Genomic DNA, 17,500 nt, shown 5'->3' on the forward strand with positions numbered 1-17,500 from the left:
TAAAACTTAAGCTTAAGAAGCAAGAAATAAAAAGAGACAAAGATTTTATGTGGAAACCTTCTTGGCCTAATAAGAAGGAAAAACCACGACCCCCCGGGATTTCAAAATTCTCACTATGTTTAGGCAATTAATTACAATTACACAAAACAATGTTTGCTTCACTTGAAGCTTCTCTACTCTAGGCCTAATTCTCTTTCTCTATTCTCTCTTTCTCTTTCTCTTCTCACGTTTCTTTTCTCTAATTCCCTTAGACTTCCCACAAGTCTAATTACAACAAATCACACATCAACCCTTACAAGGCCATTTCTCAAGAGGATAAAAATTAAAATAATTACTTAAGAAAATTATAATAAATTAATTGGCATTGGAAAACTGAAAATATTTTTCTTAAGATGATCTCCCTTTTATGGACACTCTTTTTTTCTCTTAGATTTATTTTGGTTCGAGCAAAGTCCCTTCTATTTATAGAGGGAACAGCTAGCAGTTACCATAAGCATAACGTCCACTATCTCAAACATACCTCCCACTACCCCACGTTCTCAAAACAAAAGGTGGTGGAATTATGAAAGTGTCCGGCTGTTATTTGCTCAAAGAAAAATCAGTTTCCTTAATGCTAAAAATAGCATAGGAGTTTAAAACATAAGATCCTAAAAAATAGTAGATCTAAATCTAATTAAGAAAAAGTCTTGGGCTATTTTTAGAAAACCTAAAAATAGATTTGCCAACCAATTTATCAATACTTAAGCAATTAAATTAATTCTAAACCATTACATCAACTTAAAAACAGAAAATAATTAATTCGCAATTTTTCAGTCGATGCTATTCTCCAAACCTGCTACGTAGGAACAACGTACTGTCTCCAACTTCATTTTAGGAACAATAGACTGTACGTCTACTTTGAACATTATAACACTTATCTAACATCTTGGACATATTAAGACATGTACATCTTCCACGAAACAAGGCTTCATCAACGATTCAAACTAAATCGGATATATACCTACAAAACAATCTCTAAAAATATGTTTGTTTATTTAAAAGTGAAGTCATCATCAAAACCTTAAGAGGCCAACGGTTGACATTATAATTGGCATTCATCACAATTCAATAAATAATGAATTGATTGTTTGTTTTTACGATTGAATTGAATTTTATAAGACAATAATTAATTTTCAAAAATACCTCCCCGACTGCTCTTACAATTGTTGCGTCTTGATATGTGAAAATTGATACAGAACTTTTTTCTCCCATTGTCTCTTTAAACTGCTCAAGGACCTACACAAATGATTCAACTTTCTCATTGGCTATGAACGCACATCCAAACAGTATAGTGTTGGATGATTATTTATTCCAACTATTGGTGCACATATCAAGTTGTATTTGTTTGTACAATATGTTGTATCAAAAATAATAACATCTTCATAAATTCTGAAATCTTCCTTCATTAAAGAATCGCACCAAAATTGTAACACCCCTGAATTTCCGACACTCTAAACGAAAATTCAGGGATGTTACAAAAATAATGCCACAAGTTTTGCATCGTCATCAAGTTTCATATTCCAAAAGAATCCATTGTCTTTCTGTGCCCACATTATCAATTACCTAATAATAGTTTGAGCATCCCTACCCTCAATTTCCTTCATTCTTAATTTGTTGACATAGTTTAGATGGTCTTTAAAGTATATCCCACACACTGAGCTCCACCAGAATGATTCCCAAATATCTAGACGTTGTAGTAGGTCTTACATGTGCATCTTCAAATTCTTCAATTGTCTCCATTGCTTCTTTTAAAGTTGTTGTCCTCTCAAATCTTTGTAAGTTTTGTCATTCCACTCTCATTAACGTATGGTTATGTGATGCAACATGTTGTTTGACAAAGACGTCACCATTGTATATATCAAGTTTAATCCCGATGCGTGCATCACATCCACATCTTTTAGTTAGAACTAGCTTTCTCTGGCTATTTATTCGTTCATTTTCTTTTATTTCTATAGATCCTTGTTTAGAACAAACGAAATACTGTTCATGTATAACACCATCTATTTTTCTTAAAGTGGACTTTTAAACACTAAACCCCGTGGCTCTAGCATGATCATGATACAATAATTCAAGTTCTTTCCAATTGCTTGCCCTCATTCCCTCTATTGAACCGCTGATGTCAAGCTCTCTTTTTTCAGCCAAATAATTTGTTTGCAAGCATTCTATTTATCGTGTTGTAACCGAAATTTACATAATTGAACAAATTGAATAATACAAGGTATAAATTGAATAGTATAAATTGACAATTGATGTTTTATAGTATAACTCAATTGTTAGCTTATAATACTCAATTATCGGTTTAAAAATACTTATTCGACCTGAATAGAGATATTGCAAACATTTAGTTTAAAGTGAATATGTTAGAAGTAAAATTCGGATATTTATAATGACCTATGCTTTTCAAAATAACTTGATAGTAATGTAATAGCGTTTTTAATTTTTAATTAATAATATTCAATAATCGTTTTAAAAATAAATATTCATTTTGAATAGAGTTTTTTCGAAGAATTTAGTTAAAATTGAATATGTTAGAATTAAAATTGATATATTTAAATTGACATTTTGAAATCTTATGATTAATTTATTTTTCAACATATAATAACAGAGAATTTATTGAATACTATATGCATAAAATTGTATATTGTAATAACATAATTGATCATGAGGTTTTTGTGATATATCTGTATCAATCTTTTGAATCGCGACATTATCTTCTTCGTTTTCACCATCAACGTTATAAACCAACATCATTTGTTGATTACCAATCCATAACTCTATAAAACAGTAGATTATCATTTTTACATATTATTTGAACATTATTGATTTTATATATGATATTTCATAATATTACCTTTAATTTCGTCTGCATCTCTTCGTGATGTCAGTTCTCATTTCCATGTCGAATTCATTCATTAAATCCTCCATTAGAGAGATGTTTGGAGTTTTTGCAGATGAAACGTCTATTTTCTTGATTATCTCTTGAATATTTTCAGTGATTTGTAAAGAATTGAATGTGAAAATCTTTTTGATTTTATTTCCTAAATGTCGAATCGAAGTTTTAGCGATTTGAAAATAATTTATGTGAATGCCGAGATCAAATTTTTAAAACACATCTTGATAATACCTTCACTATTAAAGACCTAGAAGACTTACATTTTTTTCCTTAGAATAGAGGTAAGTCTTCAAGACGAGGGAATAATTCTCACTCAGCTTAATTAATGGCAGCACGTCAAGCATGTCGTTACCCCTCTACCTCTAAACATTATGTTGTCTACTAAAGAAGGCACTATCTTTGAAGATCCCACACTATAAAGAAGTTTGGTGGGTAAGTTGAATTTTTCGACTAACGAAGGCTACTCTATACTAAACAAAGTCTTAGCCAATTTATGCAAAAAAACCAAGGAGTTCACATTGGAAAGAATTGCTTCATACATTAAATTGTGTGCTTTCTACTTGTGAACAAGGCATTAAATTACAAGGGCAAGATAAACTTATCCTCCGAGCATATTCAGACTTTAATTGGGGATCTTGCGTTGAAAATCTATTGCAGGCTATGTTATGATGTTGAGAAACTCTCTTATAAGTTGAAAAGGCATAAAACAACAGATTGTGTCCAAGTCAAGTTCAAAAGCTGAATACAGAGCAATGGAAAGTACAATATCAGAACTAACTTGACTAATTAGATTACTTCAGGAACTTCATGTTCAAATAAGCATGTCAGTCACTCTTTTTTGTGACAATCAATTAGCTATTTTCATTGACAAAAATCCGATTTTTCATGAGAACTAAACATATAGAATTTAATTGTCATTTTCATGGGACAAGGTTATAGAGGGAGTATTACAATAGTCTTATCTGCCTACAAGAACTCATTTTTATTTACAAAAGTTTTTCCCTCTATGCACTTTAAATAGCTATTAGACAAACTAGGCGTTTTTAACCCCAAGTTTGAAGGGATGTTAAGATAGCATGTTGTTCTTATATCTCAAAATCATCAGCAACTAGCATCTTCAACACAAAAGTGGCACAATAGCATGCAGTAAGAGAGCATCCGCAGCAGCATTCTTGAGGTACTTCATTCTGAGGCTTTTTCGGCATTCTGAAGTCTATTTGTGCTTCAATAATATCAAGGGTGTTCAGCCTTCCTATATCAACGGTCCTGATTAGTTCAATAGGATTAGTTAGGATTGTACACAAAGTTAGTTATACCTAACTTTTATGTTTGTTATATAAGTCTGTTAATCTCAAAACAAAAAAAAAAAAAAAAAAAAAAAAACAAGTCTCTTTTTGCTGCTCTTAATTTCTATATAAATAAGAGCTTGTATGGGCATTTGTTATGAAGATTTTAGATTAATAAAACATCTTTTCTTATGTTCTAATCCACCAATTCTAACACCAACTCATTGTAATATATACAAACTTACATTTTTTTTTAAAATAATAATGGATCATACCAGCTAGCATTAATATATTATTATGAACACGGCTTGACAGATGGCACTATAGTTGAGTTGTATGCTGTTTTAGTAGGCTTCAGATGGAAGTCTGAAAGGCGGCTCCTGACTTTCAGGTAACGATCTTCCCACAAGGCAGTTAAGATCTGGGACTGATTCTCCTGTCAAACAATTCTGAAACATTAACTCGTTTGAAAATCACTGTGTATTATATCATCATTTGAAATGACACGATTTCGTAACTACCACCATTTGACTTAGCAAGGTTTAGGCCAGTTCTCCCGAGTCCTGACCTTTTTAATAGAGTATTTTTGCAGATAATTATGCGTTCTACTTATTCTGCAGTGTTCTCTTATGCGTAAATTAGTGATTGTGAGCTGATGCCTGAAAAAAACAGGGAGATCTATATAGATACCCAACAATCTGTTACTAAAAATGTTCATGAATACATAACAAAAGATACCATGCATTCTCTTGACAAATCTTTCAAATTCCATGAAGTTGGATCCCTCCATTAATTCAGGATTGAGCCTGAGATAAGTAAATGCGGATAAATGCTTTCCATCAGGATCATTCTGGGGTTTGGCATTTTCCGATATTTTGTTATAACCCTCTCTGTCAAAGCAAGGAAGAGCATTCTCACTAGCAACTGGTATACAAACATCCCAAGCAGCATTCAGGACCTGAAGTCAAAGAGCAAATGTTAAGGATCTAATCTAAAAACTTAAAAAATTTTAAAACGTCATAGTTTCCAATATTAAAAATAAATCGATTTCTGCTCTCAAGACAAGTTATCAAAAAAAAATATCTAAAGCAAAGTCATACAAGCTCTAAAGCCTAAAACAATGCATCAAATCATATCTGCATTTCTTGTCTTTTCTTATACTTCTATAATGCAAGTATAGTAATCTCTATAGTAGTGTGAACCATCAGGAGGTTGAATCCTATCAATTCAACCTAACATGTTCATCATCAATAGTAGATTAGTTGACCAAAATTTTTATCACGGGCATTACTAAATCCAACATGTATACAAGTTAGATGGACCTTTCGAAAAGATTATCAAACTAGCATTACTGAGTCCAACATACTAACAAGTTAATATACAAGGTGGGCCTCTTAAAAAGATCATCAAACTGGTCACACCAGCTGGGAAAAGGCGAGTAAAAAAAGAACCAGAAAAAATTGGTCTAGTCAGGTCATTTGATCTCTTTACCACAAAAGTTTCTTGGAACAAGTCCCTTATCCCTACAGGATAGTACAAATGCCAATTAAAGTCAGTCCTGTAATAGATTACCTGCCAAACCAATCCCTCTGGATCTGCTAGGGCCTCAGGGAACACCTCTTCTTGATCCATTGTGCGTAATTCCACACAGGTAAAGTTCAGAGCAACCCCATGTTTTTTTAGCATTGCAGCTATCGGAGCATACCCATCACGATTGCAAGGATTGTAAAACCCAGAAGTCAGCTCAGCAGCATGACTAGCTGTCTTGTACCACCAATGAATACCTGAGAGCTGCAAACCAATTAAAGCTCGTTATTAGAAGTAAAATACTTTTTACTAGCAACCTTGCATGGCTCATTTGGTTGTTAGTACTAAATGGTGGTAATGAGAATGATTTATAGCGAAAATTTTCGTGAATTTACCATGTTGTTCCCATGGTGATAAAACTTTGATAACAAAAAGCCTTTTTGTTTACAATTTTCCATTACCACATAATACCAAATCTCCAAATGGTGATCATTGAAATGAATTTTTTGAAAAATTGAAATGATTGAAGTTTAAGCATGACCAATAAACTTGTTTTTCCCACCAAAATTACACTAGCTTTCTATTACCATTCCCAGCAATTATAACAACACTAAACGCGCCGAGTTATAATATGCTTGGCAATCACAAATGTCATACTGGGGTTGAAACATTGCGTCCTCACCTTAGCAGCAATTTTACAGCCTTCAAAAGCTAGGTTTGCCAAGGCAAGTACACGATCTCCATGATCAATGAGAACCTTTGAATACCACTTGAGAAAGAATCTTCCATAATAACTGTCATAATCTCCACCATCTCTGAAGAACCCTGTCTTGTCGGGCCAAGAATTATAACAGCCGGCATTTTCAGGAGCTCTAGCCCAAGACAAATGCCCCCTTACTTCAGCTGCCTTCTGCAGACTCTTCAGTAGATACTTGTCATAACACTGCAACAAGACATGTTTTGAATTATGTTCAAGGTTACCTCTATGTACCATTAGGGTATTGGGGAAGACAATTAAAGATAGTTGATAAGTAGTCAACATCGTAGAAACAACTTTATTCGAGGTAAGAATAATTCTCAAAATTCTTTTTTATTGTATTTATTTTAAAATTATGTATTGCTTAGAAATAGGATGTATTTAAATTGTTTGAGGAGGAGGAATCTTCAATGCATATACAGCCATGTTTTTACCTGAAATCCACCAATGCCTGGATACTTCCAACCATGCTTTGCTGGATAGGATGGATAGCGTAGCTCCCCACATGGACCAAGCCCAACCTCTATCTCACATATAGTTCCACTCACAAAAAAGTCATCAAATTCCACACGGAAGCTTCTCATATAGTCAAAGTACACCTGTTTAGTCACTAGACAAGTTTCAGAAGTACAGTGACATACCACAAAAATTAGGGACTTCACAAATACAAGGTACCTAACAGCAACAACCACGGTAATGTCATGAACATTTTCCTCTCTTGATGCAATTTTAAAATGACTAAGTTCGGGCCATATAAGCATAATCATGTTGTACTTACAAATAACAAAAAAAAAAAGCTTCAAAAATAACAATACCTCAACCGCCGTACGACCTCTTAGTACACGTTCTTTGTCAATCCCCCAGGAGAGGCATTCTGTATTGCGCCTACCTTCTTGATCCGTGAAATATATATCAGGATTATCTTGACCTAAATCTGTGATCCAACGTGGGAGTGGAATGTGCACATCATCCCCAATATTACCTCCACATTCATGGAAAGACATAACCACCTGTTTTAGTAAAAACACTTTATATGGATCGTGAACCATAAGGCGATATTAATCAGGCTTCCAAATTAGGAACTTGTAAAAGAGGTCTTTTTTTCAAGAGTATCTGTTGCATGTTACTGCAGTAAAGCTTCCTGAGTCCAATCCTACCAGGGCAGCAATCTCAAACAAGTAGACAAAAACACAAATCACTCCTAACAACGTATAAGTAAGAGGTAAGAGCTGAACAACAAATTTTAGAGTTTCAAGTCTACTCCTATTTAAATGTTAGCTCTAAACACACGCTCTCACACTTAGCCGTACAACAACAATGCCAAAACCTTAATCCCAAAAGATAGGTATCAACATATTTAACTTTTCCATTAATTTTGATTTTTTATTATCTAAACCCGTGTATCTAAATGTTCCTTCTCCACTTCTATCCTCTAGATTTTCGTCGGTCTTCTCGCACTCTTTATAAATTTTCTAATGTCCTTATTATTTCACCAATACGGCGTCATTTTACATGCCCAAACTCTTTATAACAATTCTCTTCCATCTGATCCTCATTTTTTGCAATACAAATACCTAACGTTTTTTAAGTCTTTGTTTTGAATTTTATCCCTCAATTTATTTTTGCTAATACATCTAAGCATCCACACTTTCGATAATCTAATCTTCCAAAAATAATTCTCCCTCAAAGCTAATAGTGCTATCCAAATCCAAATAAAAGTAAGGGAAATTCCACATGGTAGCATCGAGCTTTCGTGAAACGCCAGCAATAGCACTTTTGTAAGATTTTTCCACATGGTAGCATACAGTTTATACCTTATCTAACTACCATAGCATTTTTCGTTAAATTCTTGTCAATTTCCATTTAATTCACCATTTTGACATTTCTACCCTTATTAAGTGTTGATTTTTGTCTTTATAATTTGCCCTAAACCATTTTTATACCCTCAAATGTTTAGTTCATCGTTTAATTCACCAATTTGAATGAAAACAAACACTTAAATGTTCTAACGTCAAAATGGTGAATTAAATATTTGAGAGCATAAAAATTGTTTAAGGCAAAGTATAAAGACTACAACCAACACTTAATAAGGATAAAACGTCAAAATGGTGAATTAAATGGAAATTAACAAGAATTTAACGGAAAATGCTACGACAGTTAGATAAGGCATAAACTGGATGCTACCATGTGGAAAAATCTTACAAAAGTGCTACCACTGGCGTTTCATGAAAGTGCGATGGTACCATGTGGAATTTCCCTAAAAGTAATAATAACTACCTAAACACATATACAATATCCAATATATTCCCACTCATAGGCGGATCTAGGTGCCCTCATGTGCCCTCACGTGAGGGCACTGCATTTTAAAAAAATTTATTTAATTGGTTACAATAGGATTTGAACCTGCTACCTGTGGGTTGTGAAGCAAGGTCTAACCAGCCCTGCTATTCATTTTCTAAACCAATAAGGGATTTTATGCACTTAATATGTGTTCAGAGATATACAACAAAGGTCAATAAAATGTAGTTACAATTTCTAATACCTATTTAAAACATAATTAATTTTTCTTAATTATCTTTTTTTTACGGTTTAGCAAAACATCCAATTGAAAATATTAATTTTATATATACATTTATGATGATTTGAATTTTTTTTATCAATTATGCTCCCAATGAGTTTCAATTCTGGATCCGCCACTGAATCCCACTAACCTTTATGAACCTTAGCAGCAAGTTCATGGAAACTACACGATGCAAGCAGAAGATACATGTTGTAAATATCTTGACAAGATCACGAAAAATTAAAATACCTGTAATTTAAGCCCAACACCATGCACAATTTGAAATAGCTTCCTGTAACCACTCCAATTGTAATGTTGCGGTGCAATTGCCTCTACTATGCCCCACCAACAATCAACCATAACACCATCAACATTAATTGACTTTAAAACTTTTAGTTGCTCAATGAGATTATGTCGATCCACCAAATCACAATTCATGTCAATGATACCCAACTACATAATAGAGACATGAGAGGGTATAATCAATTCATTTGAGGACTTTGCGTTTTGTAACAGAACAGAACAAGTGAAAATGTAAAAGAACGTTTGTTAGCATTAGTTGTGAGACTATAAAAAATACTGCTCTAAAGTCAATGGAGGATATGAATCAATTTGGACAATGTAATGAGAAAAACTAATAAATGCAAAAGAACAAGCAAAACTTACAGGCAACATCACGTAGACAGGAACATAAGGTGTTCCAGCATAATCATGTTCCGGCAGCTTTGGGATTGCCTGTACTAACTCAAAAAATTGAAAAAATTGTGAAATTGACTAGAAATAAGCGACTCAAACCTATTTGACGTGCGGGAAGTTGGTAGCCTACAAATAAAAAGCCTAACGGGATTTTAGAGTGGACGAGCTACATTTGACGATAATAGAAAATGAAACAAGATCACGAAATCTAATAATGGTAAACCTTCACAGTTGATTAACATCACAAAAATAATGAAGAAACTAAAAAAATAAGAGAAACGTTTTTATAGATATACTTCCTCTATATAATATATGTGAACTAATTATCCCTAAAAGCTTTTACATCTTGGGGAAAACTACAAAAATATTTCATTACCCCAAGTCATTAAGCTCCCACTTATTTGGAGTTTGGGTGCTACATATAAGATAGGTTTGTTGCAAAAAACATTCGGAACAATTCACATAAATAATTTTCACTTTACAACATGTCATTTTAATATGAAACATAAGAAGCATAAACATTTGGCTCATCTTTGGGAGAAACGGAGCACTTAAATAAATATAGAGGTCAACATTATGGTATCAGATTATGGCAAGACAATTTGTCGGTTATGAATCACAAAATCTATGAGAACATTACAAGTACTGTCGTCTATAAGTCACAACTTAAAAGAGTCTTCCTACTATAAGTTACAATGTTACATTACACATATGCATGCACAAACACACCCAAATTCATCCTTTGTCCTTCGAATTAGCAAACTTTGCTATTATTTTCTATTCAGTTTGCTACATTTGTTAGAAGTAATGTGAAAAATCCTAGACAAATCTAGAAAACTAATGCAAGTGGTAGACTTTAAGCTATTTAGACAAACTAGCCTAGAATGACCTAGAGTTAGAAAATGTCCTAGACGTAGTAAACTCTAGAAATGATTAGAAACAAATAAAAAAAATGGTTATGTAAAGTCAACAATGCACAATGCCATTCCGCTGACATGCATTAGGCTATAATACTTGATTACCTGTGTATTGCAATCCAACCAATAAGAAACCAATCAAATACCTTCTCAAAGCATTCTATCTACATTAGGTATGAAAGCTATAAGCACACCAAATACCCAAAATAAAAATAATCCATGGCGAGCAACTTTTCATATTTCCCATTACTAATTTTTGAGGGAGCAAGGATATTCATCGATCAAGGTTATATAGAGAAAGGATGAGGCATGCTCAGAAAAAAGAAGCAAGAGGAGGAAAGGACAAACGATGCCAAACCCTTATATTTGATGCAAAAAGCGGGTTCAAACACCATCTTCCTAAGGATTTTAAGGGCTGACACAACAAATGAGGCGTGGGAAATTTTGCAACAAGACTTTTATAGATAGAAATGTGAGAAGTACTAAACTCCAATCTTTAAGAAGTTCTTTTGAAAATTTAAAATGAAAAAAAGGAGAATTAAGGAAAGGTAATTCTTCAAGAGCAACTGAAATTGTGCATCAAATGAAATCATATGGAGAAAATATTAAAGATTAAAATTTTTAAGAAAATATTATTATCATTAATTAAAAAATATAATAATATAAAAGATCAATCAACAATTTCAGTTGAACTACTGAGGGGATCTTAGAGTGCCATGAACAAAGGAAGAATATACACATTAATGAAGAAGATAAATAGACGAATCTACAAGAAAATTTTAATTTTAAGTATAAAGATGATAAAATCATCATCATCATCATCGTCATCGTCATCGTCATCGTCATCATCATTACCCAATATCCCGCCCGAAAGCAGAGTCTGGGTGAGGGAAGGTGACGGACAATCCATACTCGTACTCCCTTCAAAGGGAGGACTAGAGGAAAGCGGTGATTTTACCCCCAAAATGTAAGAGCCCTGCAAAAGGATGATACAACGAAAATAAAAGTTCGAAGACTAAATTATTTTGTGAACTTTGTAAGCATTCAAACCATGTCAATTGTTACTTCATAGGAAAACCACAATGTTGTTGTGCAAAATGTTTATTTATTGGCAATAACTGTAGGTCTAAGAAAAATGATGAAACTGTCAATTTTAGCGAACAAAACAATGAGGAGACTCTTTTATAAGAAAATGTAGGAATATTTCTTAAGAAGTTTGGTGACATGAGTACCAATAACACAAAATTTGGAGACAATAATATTTTGAATCACTAAAGTGACATGAGTATTGAGCACTGGTTACAAAAAAAATGGTTGAAGATTCGAGTTTAGAAGAAGTTTTGTAAAAAAAGTCCCAGCATAAAAAATGTGCATTGGGATAAGAGAACAATAGAAAAAAATTAAGCAAGATCAACAAGTGTTGGTAACATGAGCATCAATAATGACTTGATTTTCTTTGCATAAGATTTTTCATATTATTTCCATAACATTTCCCTACCTTGTATGGAAATGTTCACACCACTTTTTTTTCAATGTTCTCATCCAACATTTTATCCCTCTTTATTATCATACATACAACTTTAATGCCCCTAATATTCCTTAAATCTTTGTGTAGGGTTTAACCACAATCCCAACTATAAACTTTGACTAATGTTTAAGTTATGGTGACTGGAGTACACCATTAAGGATGTGCATTAAGGGTGTGCAAATTAAGTGTGCTTAATTATGTATGTTAATGCATAAAAGTTATGGGAGCAATCGAGGTGAACTTTGATGATGTATGTAATGGTGAGAGTAATGATGTATATGAAGTTTATAATCAATAGACTTAATGAGGAAGTGCAAGAGTTGGCTCTGCAGTTATATGCTCGAATAAGGCACTCACAAGTTGCCCTTTGCCTTGAACGAGGCAGAAGATTAGAAGCTTCCAGAGAATGAAAAGTTTAGAGTGCTCAAACGAGCAGGATAGGTGCTCGAATGAGCACTCAACAGCAAGCAAACAGTGACTGAAGTTTTGGCCCGCTCGAACAAGCGGCTTGGCTACAACTAATTCTGGTTCAGACTGTTCGTATGTATGATGATGATTGAGAAAAAGACCGGTAGGAGCATTAAGGCATTAAGAACTGACAATGGTATAGAATTTGTTGATGGGAAATTTCTTCAATATTGTTCGAAAGCGGCATAGAACGTGTGTGAAAAGGCTACAACAAAATGTTGTTGCGGAGAGAATGAACAAGACATTGTTGGAGAGAGCAAGGCGTATGCTAAACCAAGAAAAATTGGAGAAGCACATTGGGCCGAAGCGGTGGCTATGGCATATTACTTGATCAATCGATCGCCTCATACTGCCTAGAAGTTCAAGTCCCCATAAGAAGTGTTGTACAGCACTCCGGCAAATTATTCTAGTTATTATAGTCTTTGGGTGTTCGGCTTACATTCATATAAGTGACGGGAAATTAGAACCTAGGGCTAGAAAATATTGTGGGGTATGGAGTGGGTGTAAAAGGGTATAGGGTGTGGTGTGAAAAACTAAAGAGAATAACAACTTATTGGAATGTTGTATTTGATGAAAATGTTGTGTTATTCTCTAGTGTAGAAAAGCCTGTGTCTAATGATGAAGATACTCCCGAATTTCCGACGACGTACAAGAGGGGGTTCAACCTCCCAATATTAAGGAAAAAGATGATGATGATGATGATCAACAAGAGAGGTCTTCTCCTTTGTCCTCTACAATGAAAAAGAGGAAGACCGTGGCTCCAAGAAGGTACATTGAAGAGTGAGATTATGTTACATATGCTCTCAACATTGCTAGTGAAGTCGAGGCGGTGAATGAACCTAGTACGTACAAGGAGACTATGGCCTAAAATGACTCAAGGAAGTGGTTGATATCTATAAAGCAAGAGATGGAATCTCCTACCAAAATCAAGACTCCGGATATTGTTGAAGCACCTAAGAAAAAGAAGAGTATTGGGTGCAAGTAGATATTGACGAGGCGGAGGGTCCTTCTAATAGTGTTGCCCCCATCTACAAAGCTAGGGTAGTTGCTAAGGAATACTGTCAAATTGAAGGTGTAGATTTTCATGAGGTATTTTCACTGTTGGTGGTGAAGCACTCTTCTATAACCAAGGTAGTTGCTATGGCATAGCTATGCGGTATTCATAAAGCAACCAGAAGATTTTGAGGTCGCCAAGGAAGGACATGTGTGTCGGTTGAAGAAATCATTGTATGGGTTGAAGCACTCACCAAAGGCAATGGTATAAAATTGATTTGTTTGAGGTAGAGAATTTGAAAGAGTTGCAACGCTTCTCCATGGTGATACTATAAATGTGTCAACTCCTCTTGCTTCTTCAAATTGTCCAAGAAGTTGTGTCCATTAAAAAAAGAGAGCAAATGGTAAGAATTCCTTAAACTTACACTGATGATAATGCTATATATGCTACGATATATTGATATGTTATAGGCCCAACATTGCTCATGTCATTAGTTTGGTGAGTAGATACATGTCTAATCCAGGTAAGGGACATTGAGAAGCGTTAAAGTGGTTGTTGAGGTTTTTGAAGGGTACTTCAAATGTGTATCTTATGTATGGGAAGATACTTCTCAACCTAACTCCAAACCTCTTATCATCTATCTACTTCATAATGTTTTGTCAATGATGGAACTAAAATCAAGCTTAATCACTATAAAACCGCAAAATTAAGAACATAATCAAATTATAAATTATCACATACGCTTAATTAAATAATCATTATTTTATCGAAAATGAAATTGAAAATTAACCAAATGCTTAGTCATGAACTCATTACAAGTATAAATAAACGACTAAAATATTACCTCTTTATCTTCCAAATTATCTACTGAAGAACATTCATCATCATCACTACCCGCAACGTTGACAAAGGTACTTTTCAATCTCTCACCTTCGGTTTGAAACTTAACCCATCTCTGAGTCTTGTATCTCGATGACCCAGAACTCGCTCTGAGATGAAATTTGCGAGTTTTACCCGAAATTGAACTCGGACGAATTGGGCTGAGTGATAAGGTTAGTTGACTCCACAGCAGTGTTGTTGTTTGAAACGGTGCCGTTGCCATATTTGGGAAATCTGTTTTAGAAGATTAAGAAACGAAGGATAAAGAAGATCAAAAAATCTGGAGCGTTGAGCAATCCAAGAAAAAAAGAATTAGAATCTTGAAGTCCATGACACATATTTTAGACTTTAGTGCCAAATATCCGAGTTAGGAATAGGAGATTTATTAATCAATCTAATGACTATACTTACTTGATAGAGTTTAAAAAGAAATTTAACATTTTATTTTTATTTTAAAATAGGTGTCAAAATCCTAATATTAGTAATAGAGAAAATAAAAAGGATCCTAATACCAAATAACTATGGACAAATTATTTATAAAGAGTTTCAGGATGGCTTAATATGGTTTTGACCCAATATTTAGTTTTGAAACAAAAGTAAAAAATAATTATATATTCAATTAATTTATTTTTAAAAATACATTAGTTGGGCTGTTTGTACGAGACCGTCTCACTATGAGACGGTCTCATACAAAACATTCTCATTCGTTCTTGAAAATTGTAATATTTATGCGAATTAAATTGTTAGAATTGGAAAAATAGGCAAATATTTAAATTACGTTTCATGATTGGTTTTTAAGGTTTTTTAGCTATTAAATTGCTTAAAGTAGGTCAAACTTATTTTGTTTCACACGAAACTAGAAACACAAGACTAATTAGTACTCCCTCCGTTGCTTAAAGAAGTTCTCTTTTGTCATTTTGAAATGTTCCAATTGTTGTTCTCATAGAGAATTTTTCTATTTACATCACAAATTTTAGACAAAAATAACTTTGATGATCCTCGTTTTAATATATTAATAATGTTCATGGTCCCCACATATCTTTAACTAAATTCATTTTTATATTTTTATATTCCTTATGATACCACATATTCCTCACTAACTTTATAAAAAGATTTTTTTATTAGTTGTGTTCTCATATTTTTTCCACTAATTTTATTTTAATATTTTTTTAATATTTATGTTCCCCACTTTTTATCCATCAAATTTATTATTAAATAAAATAATATATCTACTATCTAAAAAGATTTTATTTTTCTTAAACATTCCTTGTGTGAACTACATTAAGGAACAGAAGGAGTATATATTAATGTTTTAAAATGGTTAAAATTTAAAATATAGGCAAATGCTTAAAATTACATTCCATGGTTGCTTTTTAAAGCTTTGTTAGCCATTAACTTAAACTAAGTTAATTGTGATTTGTGTGACATGAAACTTGACACACAAAACTAATTAGTGTATATTAATGTTTTGAAATGGTTGGACATGAAAAAATAGACATGCGTGTGAAATTACGTTTGAAGGTAGCCTTTTTGAGGCATTTTAAACAACAAACTTGCTTAAACTTGGTCAATCTTAATTCGTTTGATATTAAACTTGGAACTAGAGATGGTCATGGTTCGGTTCAGACCGATTCAGGTTCGAATCGGCCACCGGTTCGGATTAAACTTTTTTGAACCTGAACCTGAACCGTTCATGACCGGTTTCGATTCGGTCCCGGTTCGAGCCCACCGAATCGTGAACCAGTTCCGGTTCGACCGAGCTTTTTTCGGTTCGAGTCGAATCAAGGTTCAGTTCACGACCGATTTAAGGTTTGATTCGATGCTAAATAATTCGTTCAAATTCAAATTATTGTTTTATATTTATAAATATTTATCATATTAACCAATAAAAAAAATAAATACAATAAATAATGATCAATACACTAATATATTATCTCTTTAAATATTCTACAAAATTACAAATAATACATAATTAACGTATTAACTAGAGAGTAAAAAAAAGAGGGGGAATGGACTTGGACTTAGTATAAATACTAAGTTGCCTACGTATCCCGAAGGAATTAAAGTCCACGTAGTTCTGTTTACGTATCTTTTTTTGTTGTAGTTGTTTGTGGTTGAAAAACTCCAATCAAAGTCGCTTTCATCTTCTTCTGAGGAGATCCTATCGATGTATCCGTGTCCATTAGCATCAACGGGTCATCATCGTCTTGATCATCATCATTCCTTAAGCCTTGTGTTCTTTTTTCAGCTTAATCCCAATCCTTTTTGCAGACGCACATTTGGATGGTATCTGGAGCAAGTCAAGACCTCTTTTCATCTTAAACTTTTCTACCTGCACTAAAAGCAGACTCCATAGCAATAGTGGAGGCCGGAATGGCAAGAATGTCCTTTGCAATTTTAGCCAAAATGAGAAATTTATCGGATTTTTGTCGTCACCATTTTAGGATTTCGTGATCTTCTTAGAATTCAAATTGATGACACAAATAATCATCTACTTCCATGGATTAACGGGTGGAGTTAGATGATGTAACAAATCGATTTTGACTATTGAGAATATTAAAAATAAATGGATCATATGTTTGTATACCTTCAAATGGTGCATTGTTACTCTAAGTCCCCGAGTTATATATAGAAGCATAGTAATTGTAAAGATCATGTAAAATTCTTTTACATGATTCAATATAACCATCAACATTATAAGTAGGTTGATTGAGAGAAACATAATAAAATTATAATAATTTACGTAAACCTTCTACCCTAACAGCTGGATCAATAATACAAGCAACACCATAAATAGAAGGAATATTTTCAAAGTATGATCACCATTTTCCATCATATCTTGGGGCACATCCTTGAACACATCAACATTCATATTATTAGTAACCTCATGTACTATTCTTATGCATTCTAAAATAACTAAATGAACGTTTAGCTGATATGCATAACAAAATATTTT

The 17,500-nt window shown here is 33.4% G+C and overlaps 1 protein-coding gene across 7 annotated transcripts; it reads right to left on the reverse strand.

The window, feature by feature from the left end:
* Positions 1 to 3,637: 3,637 nt before the first annotated feature.
* On the reverse strand, positions 3,638 to 14,859 carry LOC130799162 (beta-amylase 2, chloroplastic-like). 7 transcript variants are annotated; one of them, XR_009039252.1, is made up of 10 exons: positions 14,510 to 14,859; positions 9,729 to 9,797; positions 9,312 to 9,515; positions 7,318 to 7,512; positions 6,937 to 7,101; positions 6,428 to 6,688; positions 5,791 to 6,009; positions 4,957 to 5,176; positions 4,494 to 4,654; positions 3,638 to 4,198 (listed from the first exon to the last, which is right to left on the reverse strand). XR_009039252.1 is itself a non-coding variant. In XM_057662253.1 (9 exons), exons 1-9 carry the CDS (start codon positions 14,765 to 14,767, stop codon positions 4,563 to 4,565), a joined length of 1,683 nt encoding a protein of 560 aa, XP_057518236.1. In that variant the 5' UTR covers positions 14,768 to 14,849; the 3' UTR covers positions 4,324 to 4,562. The 7 variants fall into 7 exon arrangements, 2 of the variants coding, with proteins under 2 accessions (XP_057518236.1, XP_057518237.1); XR_009039253.1 differs by having other exon boundaries at positions 3,682 to 4,198; positions 4,494 to 4,877; positions 14,510 to 14,848; XR_009039254.1 differs by lacking the exon at positions 3,638 to 4,198 and adding an exon at positions 4,787 to 4,877 and having other exon boundaries at positions 4,324 to 4,654; positions 14,510 to 14,848.
* Positions 14,860 to 17,500: the final 2,641 nt, after the last annotated feature.

Source organism: Amaranthus tricolor, chromosome 14 (assembly GCF_026212465.1).
Source record: "Amaranthus tricolor cultivar Red isolate AtriRed21 chromosome 14, ASM2621246v1, whole genome shotgun sequence".
NCBI lineage: Eukaryota > Viridiplantae > Streptophyta > Magnoliopsida > Caryophyllales > Amaranthaceae > Amaranthus > Amaranthus tricolor.

What these genes read in the sequence shown, in the direction of transcription:
- LOC130799162 (XM_057662253.1), bottom strand. Translation starts at nt 14,767, where the DNA reads ATGGCAACGGCACCGTTTCAAACAACAACACTGCTGTGGAGTCAACTA. An exon ending in CAGGCATTGGTGGATTTCAG is followed by an intron (nt 6,689 to 6,936) that starts GTAAAAACATGG and finishes GTCTTGTTGCAG; the next exon opens with TGTTATGACAAGTATCTACT. An exon ending in ATTTGTCAAGAGAATGCATG is followed by an intron (nt 4,655 to 4,956) that starts GTATCTTTTGTT and finishes ATTGTTTGACAG; the next exon opens with GAGAATCAGTCCCAGATCTT.